Genomic DNA, 14,015 nt, shown 5'->3' on the forward strand with positions numbered 1-14,015 from the left:
TCGTCCCTCATGCCAGGGGTCCCCGGGCCCCCCCCTCGCACCAGGCACGCAGGCAGCAGGGAGCTTCACCCAAGATTTTGCAATAATCCTGGTGTGCAGGGACAAGCTAGGCACAATACACCCCAGGGCAATGGATCCTAGCACTGCACGGACACAAGGAACCCACACACACACCTCCATCATGTAAAAACGACACAGGGGGGATCAAGGAGGCAAGAAGAGGAATCTCACCCACAAAAAAACTGAGTAAATTAGAGAGGAGAGACAATAAATCCAGGATTATTACTATTTAAATAGGAGCTAGACACCTAGCTGCAGACTAATTTCACTTGCTGAGATTAGATACACAGACAAGTAGAAAGAAAAAGGTTCTTTTACATTTTCATCTTTGGTAGGCAAAGAAATTAGCTCCAAATTCAGGTATCTTTACAAGGGACTGCTGTGCTGAACTATGAAACTCTCCTCACTGTTATGCCTTGACTCAGGATTTTGAGTAATTCGAGTACTTTACATCCTGTGTGTATCTGCTGTTTCCAGCAGGTACCAGCATTTCTCCACCACACCTGAGAAAAACCTTACATGTCTCTAGTGGGTTTGGGGTCTTTTCCCTACCAGGGCTGAAGAAGAGGGAATTTTCAAGATACCTGCTTCTTAACTGCCATCACCCTGATAGTTTCGCATCATCAGCGCCCCATCTCCAGAGTTTACAGTAAACTCTGAGTGGTGAGTTGACCCTCAGTGTGCACCTCAGAGGAAACTGAGAAGTGTCCTGTGAAATCGGGGAACAGGCTTTCAGCATCCTTTATACTTACAGTGTCTCCAATTCTGCATTGTCCTGGCAGAGAGCTTAAAACAACCAAAATCCATTGTAAGCCCTTAATTGTCACTTTCTTCAGAAAATAGATGTTTGTGTGCGTGAGTCATAATAGTCACCATTCATTACGATGGTGTTCCTTGTGCTGCTAACTTTAAATAAACAGCAATGTTTTGATAAAGTTTGCAAAAGCATAATTAGTCCTACAGGCACAATATTTTCAGATTTCAAATGCTTGTTTTCCAGCTGTACTTTTTAGATTTATAATTTCAAACACTGATGATCACAGTCTCCATTGAAGCTCAAGATTTGGGGGGTTTGGGCTTAATGGCATTCAAAACCTTATTAAAAAACACACACACGGAGAGATGCAGTGCATATTTCCCCATTTTCTTTGTTACACGCATCTGTCGCAATCTAAAGAAGTGAGAAAGAAAGAAAGATCTAATATAAACACAGACGTTAACATTAATTCTGTTGGGATTCCATAGCATGTAATCCTTTTTTCATGCAGTTCTTCATTTCTTTAATGGACCAAAACACACTCAAGTAAGAGAGTCACTCTTTCAGAACAGCTGAAAAGGAGATACTGTGGTAAGGGACGGCAAGGCGAGACAAGAGGAGAAAACCATGCCAAGCTCATCTTGCTGAATAGGTCCTGGCTGCAAGGGCGAAGAGGAGCGATTTCACCTGGTGCTTGCAGGACATGAGAGCACGAGGACCGCCACAGTTCAGCGCTCCAAGGACTGCAAATATTTTGAAAGTTGGAGCCTTTGTGGCTGTAAAGTCTCATGATGTCAGTTATAATCAACCTCCTCTTGGAGAAATAGACTGCTACAGTGTGCTCGTTTTCAAAAAAAGTTCAGTATTTTGCTGGTTAACTTGACTTTTAGATTTATTTCCCAATTGAGTAACTTGTAAGAGCTTTCCTTGTGTACGATAACTGCTGTTCTTAGGCTTTAGGAGCAGTGCAGGTTCTGCTCGGGCTATAGTAAAACAGTGAGTACTTTTTATTTATTTTATTCTCTTAAAATGTCAAGATTTAATACGGCTTCAAGCTCAGCTCAGCTGCTTCAGTGCAAGAGCTCTGTAACTGTTTGCCAGCACCAGACTTTCTGACAGCCCTGGCAAAAACACAACCACAGGGAGATGGGGTCTTTCCGCAACCCCGGGAGAAGTGCCCCGGCACTGGTAAGTGCTGGGTGATGCTGGTTTGTTCCCGCTTAGGGAACAAACAAATCAACCTATTTCAGAGCTGAAAAACAGTGGTTTGCCAAGGGTTGTGGGACGGAGCCTTTCCAGAGGCACAACTGTGTTTCTTTGCTGCTCTGTTCAATTCAGTTTTAGAACAAGGCACAGCCTTTGCATTCCAAGAGATAAAACAACAGAGTAAACTAAGTAAAGCTAACTGTAAACTGTCTGCATTTTTTAAAGCGGCTGCTGGTATCACCAGTGCAGTTTGCCCTTGCAGGGCTGGTACAGCAGCACAATTGCATCTTCTGCCCATCCACATGGGGGCTGCAGAGTCCCCCGACGCCTGGTTTAGCCCACACGAGCAGGGGTAGCAGCAGAGCCTGGACCAGCAAGCACCTCCTTCCTCAAAGGCGATGCAGGAGAATTGACTCTGACTTCATTGCAGTCTCAGTGGCATTGCTTTTATGGCCTTTCCCACCCTGCAGAAGATCAGAGCAGTAAATCCTCCCCATTACAGAACACCACGCTGACACCTGATGATGCCTGCAGTTTCATTTTATTCTGCAGAGAAGGTTCCATTGGGTACGTAAGAGGAAGCCGCTGCCACTGCTGAGGATGCGGGGGGCTGCGGCCACAGCAGGTTACACTGAGGGCTTGTGCATGCCTCTGGACAGGGCAGAGATCCCTGCAGTTTAAAGTCCCCCCTGAGAAAACACGTTTTCTGTCGAGTTTCTGCACTTTAAACGGCAGCACCCTGTGACGTCTTGCCTGCAGCACCCGGCACTGTGTGTGCTGCTGGGCAGGCTGGGCCAGTAAAGTCGACGCCAGTCCAGCTCTAACGTGTGATGTGGGAAGCTCCCTTCACTTTTAATTTAACTTCAGTTTTATAGTCTTTTATGTCAATTGGATCTGAACAGGCATTTCTATATATACTCACATCTTATTTCTTTTCACAAAAGTATAGCAGTTTGGGTTACAGTCATTCACTGGTTTTCATATTGGGAATTCTCTGTATCTTTCAGACAGCAAACTCTGGGTTTATCTATGCCTACTGGTTTTTGCTTTTTTAATTCAGCCAGTGACCATTAACCCTACCTTATCCTTAGATCATGCAAGCTGCTGCTCTCCAGAGCAAACAGAATGTGTTTTTCACTGTTTTGATCAGATTTCTTTCCTGCGCTAGCTAATGTAAATAGCAATTACTTTTGAAAACCACGTATTTGCTTGTATTTATATTTGTATTTGAAACGCAGAGCTGTTTTCTTTGTACTGGCCACAAGACAACTCCCCTGGAAGGGCCATGCTCTTGGAAAGGCTGAGCTCCAGCTTTCAGACGGCCCAGGGGCTCCATGCTGCTTCTGGGGGCTTAGAGCAGGCAGGGCTGCAAAACTGCATGAAGGACCAAGAGGAAAAGCATGAACTTAGGAAAGGTGCTGACAGCACCAATGAAAGAGTCGGTGTGAAGGAGCATTCAAACCAATGAAAGCTTGGAGACAGCAGAAACCTCAACAGATGTTACCCTAAAGCAGACACGTATTGGCTAACAGCTTGGATAACCCATGCTTTCTCTCCTCTAGCTTTGATCCATCTTTTATCTAAAAAATAAAATAAAACATTGAAATTGCTCCACAAGTATTGCATCGATGTACTAATGGGCTAGTGAGGATGACACAGAAGATTTACTCATCATTGCTTTAAGGTTTTATAGGTCATACCTAACATCTATCACCATTTCTGTACTATAAATTCCAATAATTTGGGAGCAGTTTAGCAAACTGCAGCAGAAATGGAGAAAATGAATGGCTCGGAACAAAAGAGCCTTAACAAACCACACAGATTTTCAAAGCAGGCTGTGTTAGAGGTTAGTTATGCTCCTTCATTTGCTATAGCAACGGACACTTTAGTCGGAATGTGCACCATGTCACACCATTTTCTGCTTCTTTTTTTTTTCCCCCATAACCTCTCAGATGGCCTGGAAGTCTGTAAGCATCTCTTAATAGACTCTTGTTATGAAAATTCCTTCCTGGGAAGCATCTAGAGATAAAGATCTTTCACTCACAGAGAAAAAAAATAAAAAAGGAACGGGCTTTCTCTGGTGCAATTGTAAAGCAATTTGGTATGCGATTAGTCAGAAGGACGGATCATGCTTTGCTCTTACTTATTTTTTAAACTAACAAAGAAGAATCTGGTGCATGCTTTTTGTAGCCCAAGCATTTCAAAAAGCAAAACCAAACAACTATTTTAGCAGACACCACAGAAAAAACCACTAAATTCACCAAAATGACTTTTTTGTTTCCATAGCAGAGAGTTGTCCTCAAAAATGAAATCTGTTTATTTTCGGTTTGTTTTCTTATTCAGACTATTTTGTTGGGTTTTTCTGACCCCGCCGGTGAGGGCAGCTGTGTTTGCAAGGACAGCAATGAATTCATGCTGGCAGTCTCCAGGTGTGCCATGGCTGAGCTCGCTGCCCACTCCCGGCGGCACGACGGCCTCAAGGCTCCTGTCGGGAGGTGCTTTTCCAAAAACACCATTTTTTGGACCTTTCCAGTAGCAGGTTTCTTAGTGAGGAATGCGTGCTTTCTCATGCTGATCCATGATGTTGCAGAGAATTAAAATCATGACCGGCCCACCAGCAGTCCATCGCAGAGCTTTCCTATGCGGAACACCGAAAATGACAGGGAGAGGGAGGTTAATAAAATCTGCAGAGTCTGCGGCGGAGGGGGCCGGGCTGTCAGCTGCTGCAAACACGCTGTGCATGGAAGTTTATCACTGCAGAGGATCTGACTACTATTTTTTATGAAAATCACTCTCTAAATGGCGGCTTATTGAGATATTTATTGGCAGCAATTATTCAAATGAAGAAATAAAGCTAGTAAATTTGGTTCTTCAGAAAATTTGCATTGATTTGCAGCATTAATACATACAAATACCAAAAAGCCACTCAAGTGCAACCTGAAACTCCTTTCTTCCATTTTTCATTGTACATTGGTTTGACAGACTTCAAAAACCTAAACTGCAATACTGTGGTAAATCATTTTTTAACTTATCTCTGCCTGATATTAATTTCATAAAAACATATATGGTTTAGACAGAAAGGCTTGTCATCGTCTCCCAGATCAAGGGAAAGAAAGATAAAAAATATTTTTTTAAAAATCAAAAAACTCGATTTTCAGAAGATCAAATCAGCTGGTTGAATTGAAAAATAACTTTAAAAATGTTTAACATCGCCTTGGAGCAAAGTATTCACTATTGCCACCAAAGTAAAAATAATAGGGGATATGCTTTCTACAGTGTTAAAGTGGGAAATGTCTGAAGACAAAGTTTGGAAAAAAGAAAAAAAAAGAAGAAAAGTTCTGAGACTGCACTGATTTGTGAATGGCACACCTGACAATTTGACAAAGCACACACATTAATTTTGTTTCAACTTTTTCTTCTTTTAAAGAAGAAAAAATAGAGTTAGTAAACCTTTATCGACCTCTACTGTGAGATTTGCAGTGAAATACTGAACCTTGTACTGTCACAGAATCGCAGCATGGTTTGGGTTGGCAGGGACCTCCAAGACCACCCAGTCCCACCCCCCACCACGGGCAGGGCCCCCTCCCCCCAGCCCAGGCTGCTCCCAGCCCCGTCCAGCCTGGCCTTGAGCCCTGCCAGGGATGGGGCACCCACAGCTGCTCCGGGCAGCCTGGGCCAGCGCCTCGCCGCCCCCATGGGGAAGGGTTTCCTCCTAACATCTAATCCAGATCTACCCTCTTCCAGTTTAAACCATTGCCCCTTGTCCTGCCGCTACAGACCCTGCTAGAAAGTCTGTCCCCATCTTTTTTAAAAGCCCCCTTCAAGTGTTAAAAGGTACATCAGTACACCAAAATTGTGCTGAAACATTACAAGTAGCACAGAGAAGACCTACAAGAGTAATTTGCAACTGGAAGCCTCCTTGCAGTAAAAGGTTTGAGAAGACCAACGATTCCTTTTAATCCAAAGTGTTCAGAAGGTGGCTTAAACTGGCAGTACAGGACTCCAGCCTCGCACATGAAACCAGCTTCACTTTGTGAAGAAATGAAACAATTCCGAATAAATCAAAAGGGATTTTTCTAAACAAGGAAAAGGGCTTCAGGGAGGATTTGTGGGTTTAATTTTAAAGCTTCTGTTACACACAAGGTCAAACTAGGGGGCCATAATAGACACTTTGGCCGCATAATCCACACATCTCCCAACAGAGAGACATTTAACCTGTTCCTGCCATTCAAATTTAAAAGCGCTATATATTATTAAAATCAGTGGTTTAACTGGACAATGTTTAAGGTGTTATTAAATTCCAATCGGCAATAAACATCAAGAAGTACTGCAGTAAATCATTCAGCCTCAAGAAGGAGAATATTTAGTAGCTGTTACTGTGTTTTGCTGAGGAGCTGACCACCTCCAGGACTAGTGACAAAGATGACCCACCCCAGCAACACCTTGGTAGTCATCCAGCACCAAACTTCAGGGCTTTGCACTGCAGCCAGTGCACGCTAAAACAGAAAAATCTTCCAGGTATTGATCAGAAATGACTGTGATCTGAATTACATCATGTAAATCCTATGCATTTCATCAGGTCTGGGCAAACTAACACAGGTCTGTGATAGTTTTGTTGACCTGAAGCTGGTCCTTGACACCAAGCGAGGCGGCAAACACTGTGAGCTGATGCTTACAGCAAGCCATGCCAGTGATGGGTACACTGGTACCAGTTTTGGATGGGGACTGGAGCACCACAGCAGTAAGGGGCTCCCAGCCAGAGGGCAATGCTGCCCAGCAAGCTGGGGGACCTGCACCAAGACCCGAGATGGTCGGAACGGAGCCTCCAGGAGCAGGCTACATCCTCGCACCCATGGCTGGGAGCAGGGGCTGGTCATAGCAGGGCCTCCCGAGGGGCCTGCCAGCCTTAACGTCCCTGCACCTCCCACCTTGGCAGCAGGGGATGAGCCAAGCGCCCCCCGGACCCCTGCCCGGCATGCTGCGGGCAGGCAGCTGGAACCACAGCCCCTCCTCGGGGCCAGCGCTGCCATCCCAGCGGCTTTGCCAGTGGTCCGTACCGCCCCACGGGCAAGGCAGAGGATGACAGGGACCGCCAGGCTCAGAGCTCTGCGCTTACTCAGAAAAATTACCCAACCCTGGCAACTGCAGCTTCCCTGCTCGCTTTTTGCAAGCAGAGGCTGATAAATGCACACATGACGCAGAGGTACAGCAACACTTACTGTATGCCAATGAACCTATATGGACCTATAACGAAAGTTACCCAGCGATACTGCTTTCTGCAAATATGCGAATGTAATACCCTAAACTCACGTGCAAAAGGGCTGCTTGCAAATAAAAGTGTCTCATGCCTCCTCTTACAAGCAGCAATGACACAGAAATACTCCTCGCCACGCTGCACAGCCCGGCCCCACCACCAGCATGGCCACTCGGAAAGGGACCGGGAGGGCTCACACATGCCGCTGACGGCAGCGCACGCATTTCACACCTCAATAATAAAACACTGTAGAAAGGATCTGAACTCTTCATAGGCACTTAAGGAGCTTAGAGGAAATTAAAGGATATTATAGAAATATGAATTATAAAGAAGGAAATACTAAAGGATTTTTCCTCCATTATGTCCCACAATTACTTTAATTCCTCTCTAATGGCAAGAGGCTTAGCGTGATCCCAGTAAATCACCAAGGAGTGTTTGTAGGGAACACCAAAGTAGGGCCTGGTCCAAGCCCTCGGAAACCAAACCCCAGCCCAGCGCTGGCTCTCCCTGCCCTTGCACAGCAGCTGTGCCGTCAGAGAGACGATTCACCAGCACTGGCTCGGCATCCACGCACCCGAGACACCGGGACCAGAAACACATACTCACACTGGTAAGAAGTTCACTTCTCAACCCGTGTAACATCATCATGGGACAAAGGCACAAAATTAAAGGCATTCCTCCTCCATTTCATAGCCTTGCATTTCCTAAGCATTTAAGGCCATCTTTTAATTATATGCACAAGAGAAATGCAACATCTGAAAGGACAGGGTTGAAGAAAAACAGTTGCAAAAGGGAAGGTCCTGAATCTATTAACTAAAATACCAGTATGCTCTACAACTAAAAACATATTTTTAAAAAGAACAGATACCAGGGCTTGTAGGCAGGAGTAATATTCAGATACGTTATAGAAGTGCCATATTCTTACCAAATAGCTTGCTTGTATTGGTAATAAAAATGAAACGTTCCTGGTGGGAACTGGGACCGTTCCCCGAGTGCCTGCGGCATGGAGGATGCTCCCAGCCTCGGCAGGCACAGAGCAGCTTTGGCCGCCTGGGCAGGCTTGCGCTTCTTGTGACTGATGGGAGAAATAAGCCCATACTGTAGATTTTCAGTTGGAAATCTATTTCTGAGTGAACGGCAAGTAAAAAATTTGACTTTGGGCTCATCAGTATGTGATGATCTAGCAGTCTTAATAATGAAGATAAATTCCTGAGCACGTCAAAACATTTATGGAGAAGAGTCAAAGAATTAAAATATGCACAGTGATTCTTTAGATGCTCAGACTGAAGTTCAAGCTAGTATCCCATCTACAAGATTTAGTTTCATTTCAGTTTCAATTATAAGATTTTATTCTTGCTATTAATTTCCTCTGTCATCTGAAATCTAAAGATTTGACGTAGTAAGACTCAATCGTTGTTGGAAGTAGAAGCTTCTCTACCATTTGCTGTGTTCAGTCAAGAAGGGCAGATTTTTCATTTTAAAACAATAGAAAAACTAGTAAATACTGTGCAAAGATTACTTGAAATTGTAAAAATACTGCTTTATATAAGCAGTGTAATGAGTTTGGTTTAGATAAAATTCCACTCACATTGCTGCTATCATCTTTAAATTTCTTCTTCATTGCCAGTGTTGATTTGCCCTTGCTGAGACGCCGGATCGCTGCCCAGTTCCACCTTGCCTTTTGTCTCCGCTTCCTTGTGCCTGTCTTGGGAAGGGTGTGGGGGGCTGCAGCCTCTGCTCCTGGAGCTTTCCAGCCACTTGCGGGTGTCTGTTTCTTTACGCTCCACTCCCTGAAAAACAGTAAATCTTCTACCATGAACGGGAATTTCATGCCAGCAGTGCCTTACCTGGCCAATGTGAGAGCAAGGACCGCGCAGATCAATAGGTGCCTGAAGAGAGCTGTTTAATGACCTGCCTTTGTGCACTCTCATCCTCCTCTCCAGGCTCCTGAAGTCATTGTCAATGTAGAGCAAAATGAAACCAAAATCCTCAGAAGCTAAAAAATAAAGACATGAAATCAGAAAGCAGAGCTCTTTTCAAGTGCAGACGTAAACGAAAGATAACTCCAGACCCAGCTCTCCGCAGGAAACTCTGAGTTAAGATCCATCTTTCCCTCTACTCCCCCGACCAGTACCAAAACACACATTTCATTTCTCATGTCACCTCCAACAAGCATGCAGACTCAGCTGCTGGATAATGCCTTACAAAGATAAATTCATGCAAGGGACCGATGAGCGCCAGGCTGCGAATGTTTTATTGGGACAGAAGCCTCAAACCGTGGGCAAATCCACGCACCAAGCTGGGCTCGCACTTTCCATCGCGCCTCCATCAGTAGCTCTGTCAGCAAGCCACCCAGCTTGCCGCTGCGGCAGGCTGTCAGTGTGTGCTACATGGGGATCCGCTCCAGACAAGCCAGCAGAAAGCAACATCTCTCTATGGGACACCTGACCTGCCTGGCCCTGAAAGGGACAGAGGAGAGTGTTGTGGGGGGACTGCAGCAGGGCTGGTGGTGACAAATTCCCAAGGCTCACCGCAGCCAGCAGCTCCCAGCCTCTCACTGCCCAGCACTGGGGCCCCAGCAGAGGGAGGACCGTCCCCTGGGATGGGGAGCCCGCCTGGGGCTGCTGCAGGAGTGCCTGGAGCGGGGAGGTTGGGGGCAAGGGTCTGCATCCTGCCCACCGTCCGTACCCAGTGGGTGTACCTGCGGAGCACTGGGAGAAATAAACACATACAGTGGATTAGAGAAACACCCAATCTGAAGCCGGAGTTCTGTTATTTATCAGATTAATTATTCTCTGAAGGCAGATGTAATACCTAGACAAACAACATGAATTTGCAATTCTGCATTTTGTCAGTTTTCCCATTATGCAACAAGGTCATCTCTAATTGACTTTAAAATCCGTCTTAAAGGAGGCTTTGCAAACAAGCTAAGAGCCTGTCCCACCAGTGCTGAAGGTGCTTGTGCCTCTTGGTGGTCCCCTCTTGCCACCATCTTGCAGGGACACTTGCCTGCCAGCTGGTGGGACTACGATGCAACGTGCGTGCCATGGGGTTTCATCCCTTTCCAGACACAACTCCAGGCGCAGTGCTCAGAGGCAGACGTCTCCACTTGGGACGCTGGGGTTACACAGCTTAAAGGGGGCGTATAGCTACATGGCTGACGTTGCCAAGTGAATTTGAGAATCAGTGGTTTTCCACGGTCTGCAGATGAACAGTGAATTTCCTCCTTTGTTGTTTCATTGCCTTTGGGATTATTATCACTTAACTATGCCACAGCCATATTTAGGAATCCCTTCTATCAACCATGGCCTTCTTTGCACAAACGTAACAAAAAAAGAGATCCCTCTCTGAATTCACAATCTGAACCTATTGTATTAATCCCTGTGAGGGCTTGGGGGGTTTTGGTGGTGCCTTTTATGAGGTTAATCTGCAGCTGAGAACGGACTGCCACCTGGGAACACTACCCGCTTTCAGAGGTGGCAGCCCACACTCCAGGGATGGACGGGCTGTGCGTTAGGAGTGCTCATGGCTGTACCCTCATGAGTGTAAGGACCACACTGCATCCCTACAACCACCTTGCCAAAACCCGTCCTGGCCTGTCCTTGCCACAGCACGAACCACTCGAATGACTTGCTGCAGCCGGTGCCCCCCAGTGCTCCCAGTTTTCTTCCCTTAGAGAAGCACCTGTTTCCCAGTGATAAAACGGGACCTGCCCTCGGCTGCTCTGCTTCACGCCCTCACCGCGAGTCCAGTCCCACCGTACAAGACTGGCTGTCAGGCTACTGTCACACAGGAAACCTGGGCAATTATGTTCCATAACAGTTTTAATCCAACAAAGACCAAATGCAGACATATTCAGAGCCAGGTTTTCCTGCCTAGTTCTGCAGCTGCTGAAGAGCATCTCTCCCCTGCGCAGGGAAAAGCCACCACCATGAGGGCAATGGGCACCTGTGCTGGCAGGGCTGTGGCTGGGCACCTTCTCCCCAGCACAGAGAAGAAACATCTCGCTTCCAGGGCAGCCACCTCCCCCTCCCCACGGATGGAAGTGGAAGAGGTTTCCTCTGCATGCCCACACTCTGCCTTCGTGACCCCTTTGCCGCACACTGCTGGTGAAGAAACTTACCCAGAGCCATGCTCCTGTAGATAAAAGATCTCCACGGAGCGAAGTCTGCAACTCCCACACACAGAAAAAGCCCCACATGCTGCCACATCAAAAAAACCTCTGCTATTCGGCTTGTAGACTCAAAAGCTAAGTCTTAAACTGTGAAGTTTTTTCAGCAAAACATAGCTCTTCTGCACTTTTTCATGCCTTTTTTCCGATTCTATTGGGGATTCTGTTTCACAAGAAAAATATTAATCCAGCAAAATGCACCCCATTTGGTCACTAGTGGCAAAGTAAAATCTAGGGGTTTGGGGTTTTTTTCAATTTATGCCACAGAGTATTCATTTTTAGATTTTAAAATGCTTGCCAGTTTGCTTTCTGTACTGTCATGGCAGCCCAGTTTTGCTGCTGTCTCCCCTAGGCATCCCACAGCCATGCGCCAGCATCCCCCTCCACTCCCCCGCCCGCCGGACCCACCTCCCTGCTGGCACCCGGTTCCGAGGGGAAAGCTGGAAACCCAATGTTCAGCTGCACAAGCCACTCCCCACCTACACCGCTCACAATGAATGAATCACTTTCACCATGAGTGCAGAAATTACTTTTTATACCCTGGAAGGCAGCGTGAATAGATGGGCCCTATTTCAGTTCTACATGGCAGTTCCTGGGCACAAATCACAGGAGCAGGACACGGCGGCAGGGCCAGGCAGAGGGACAGCCTGGTAGCACAGACTGTCTCTAATGGGGATTTTAACAAAGTTATCAGTTTTGTGTTTAAGCCACTGAAGACGTGATACTGACAACAGCACAAATAAATTGGAAGTCTGTTACAAAAACAATCCTGCAAATTTTATATTTACATGGCAACCAGCTTATTATATTTACATGAACATCTGCTGCAGGTTCACTAAAATCTTTAAAACAGATGGACACGAAGAAAGAGCTGGTAATTAACAAAGCTATATGTTGATTAAATCAGCGTGTGGTTAATTTTAATGATTACTGATCTTTATTGGGGTCCATAAGACTTCTCAAAATCAAATTCGCTTTAGCTGACGTGTTGATTAGCTGCAGAGCCACAGACATGAGTGCTGCTCGCCCACGTGCCACAGCACCGCGACAGCCATCGGCATTCTGCACTCCTCCACAGGTGAGGGTCTGATCCTGCTTCCAGCAAAATTAACTGGAGCAAGTAATTGTGGCTCCGTAGCCAAGAAGTGCTGTTGTGAGCATCCATTGTGGCTTGGACATAAACCTTTCCAGGATTAATTAATTCCCTTCCAAGTAGAGCACCCTTTCAGAAAACCACAAACCAATCTCCATTAAGACATTTTGGCAACAAGGAGCTGGCCATCGCCCTCTGGTAGGATGCTCCAGCTACCAAGTTACCTCCACCATAGACAAAATGTGTGTTTATCTCAGCTTCAAGCTTTAGATCTCCTTATATCCCTGTCCACTAAACTGAAAAGCTTTCTGTTATCAACCCCCTGCTCCCTGTGTTCATACTCACAGCCCGAGATCAAATCATGCCTGGCCCATCTTATCCTTGAATTCAGCAGGCTGACCCCTTCCAGGCGCTCGGTGCCCGTCTTCTTCTCCTGGCCCTTACCCCTCTGCTACCCATGGCCTTCCATGATTCCTCTGTGTGGTCCCTCTTCCCGATGTGGTCCCCCTCCCCCACATGCACCGGCCACAGCTCAGCACAGGGTTTCCACACCAGCCAGACCCGAGCAGTGCCGCCTGCGCCTCCCCCGATTCCCCATCCCTGCGGGCATGGAGGGTGCTGGCCAAGCCCTGTCCAGAGGTAATGGCCATGCCCTCACCTCCCACCTCCAGCTGCCACCTGACAGCCCAGCTCACGTGACAGTCCAGCAGCATCTCACTTCCACCCCAGATGTCACACTGGTGTCAAAGCAAATGCCATATGGGCAGCTGGCATATCAATACTCTCCCCATCTACCACATTTGTCATCTCATTAAAAAAAAAAGCAAGTCTTATTTAGCGGTCCTATTTTCCATACCCGCACGTTGATTGACACTAATTAGAATACATTCTAATTAATTATACATTAATCAAGTCTCATATCATCTATTCTCCTGGACTTACCCGCGTCGTACCCACCGGTCCTCCCGCCCTGGCACAAGGCTGCGTGCCTCCAGCTCCTGCCCGCACTGCCCAGGCCCCGGCGCTCCAGCCTGAACCATCACTCTTCCACTTGCTTTTTCTGGCCAGTTCTACTGGTGAGGAGAAAACAAGAAAAAGATGTTAATTTGAGAAGAGCTTTGTGTTTGTATGATTCAAAATCAATACACAAAGAGTACCAGTACAGCCTCACAGCACGCCCCAGGGAAAACGCGGCCACAGTCTGATGTTCCGGAGCAAAGCACTACCCAGTTATTCAGGCCACTGCTTAAATACCACAGCGACCAAGAGGCCAGACTGCGTTAGTGCCAGCTGCTTATGGGCGAGGGGAGAATAGGACTGCCTGGGTGGACTACCTCCGAGCCGAAAGAGGTGGCTCAGCTCCTCTGAATCATTTCACCTATGAAAATTAAGGGAGTAATGAGCACAAGCAACACAATTTCTGATGGTGTCCAGAGAAATATGGCAATTCAGCAGTACAGATCAGCTGGCTAGT

The 14,015-nt window shown here is 46.6% G+C and overlaps 1 protein-coding gene across 20 annotated transcripts in view; it reads right to left on the bottom strand.

The window, feature by feature from the left end:
* Positions 1 to 14,015, bottom strand: part of LOC114014115 (uncharacterized) — a 92,304-nt gene that overhangs the window by 7,881 nt on the left and 70,408 nt on the right. For 7 of the 20 annotated variants that reach the window (XR_008748951.1, XR_008748963.1, XR_008748954.1 and 4 more), the window contains 3 exons: positions 13,484 to 13,611; positions 9,809 to 11,479; positions 8,866 to 9,273 (listed from right to left, as the gene is read on the bottom strand). Coding sequence is in view for 2 of the 20 variants with exons in the window: in XM_055815007.1 (XP_055670982.1) it covers positions 8,882 to 9,273; positions 9,809 to 9,978; positions 13,484 to 13,611 (690 nt within the window). In the remaining 18 variants the exon portion in view is untranslated. Of the gene's footprint in view, positions 1 to 4,316; positions 4,662 to 8,865; positions 9,274 to 9,808; positions 13,615 to 14,015 lie in introns of those variants that run through there. The other 13 variants (XR_008748957.1, XR_008748949.1, XR_008748950.1 and 10 more) reach the window with 11 other exon arrangements.

Source organism: Falco peregrinus, chromosome 10, assembly GCF_023634155.1.
Source record: "Falco peregrinus isolate bFalPer1 chromosome 10, bFalPer1.pri, whole genome shotgun sequence".
In the NCBI taxonomy this organism is placed as follows: domain Eukaryota; kingdom Metazoa; phylum Chordata; class Aves; order Falconiformes; family Falconidae; genus Falco; species Falco peregrinus.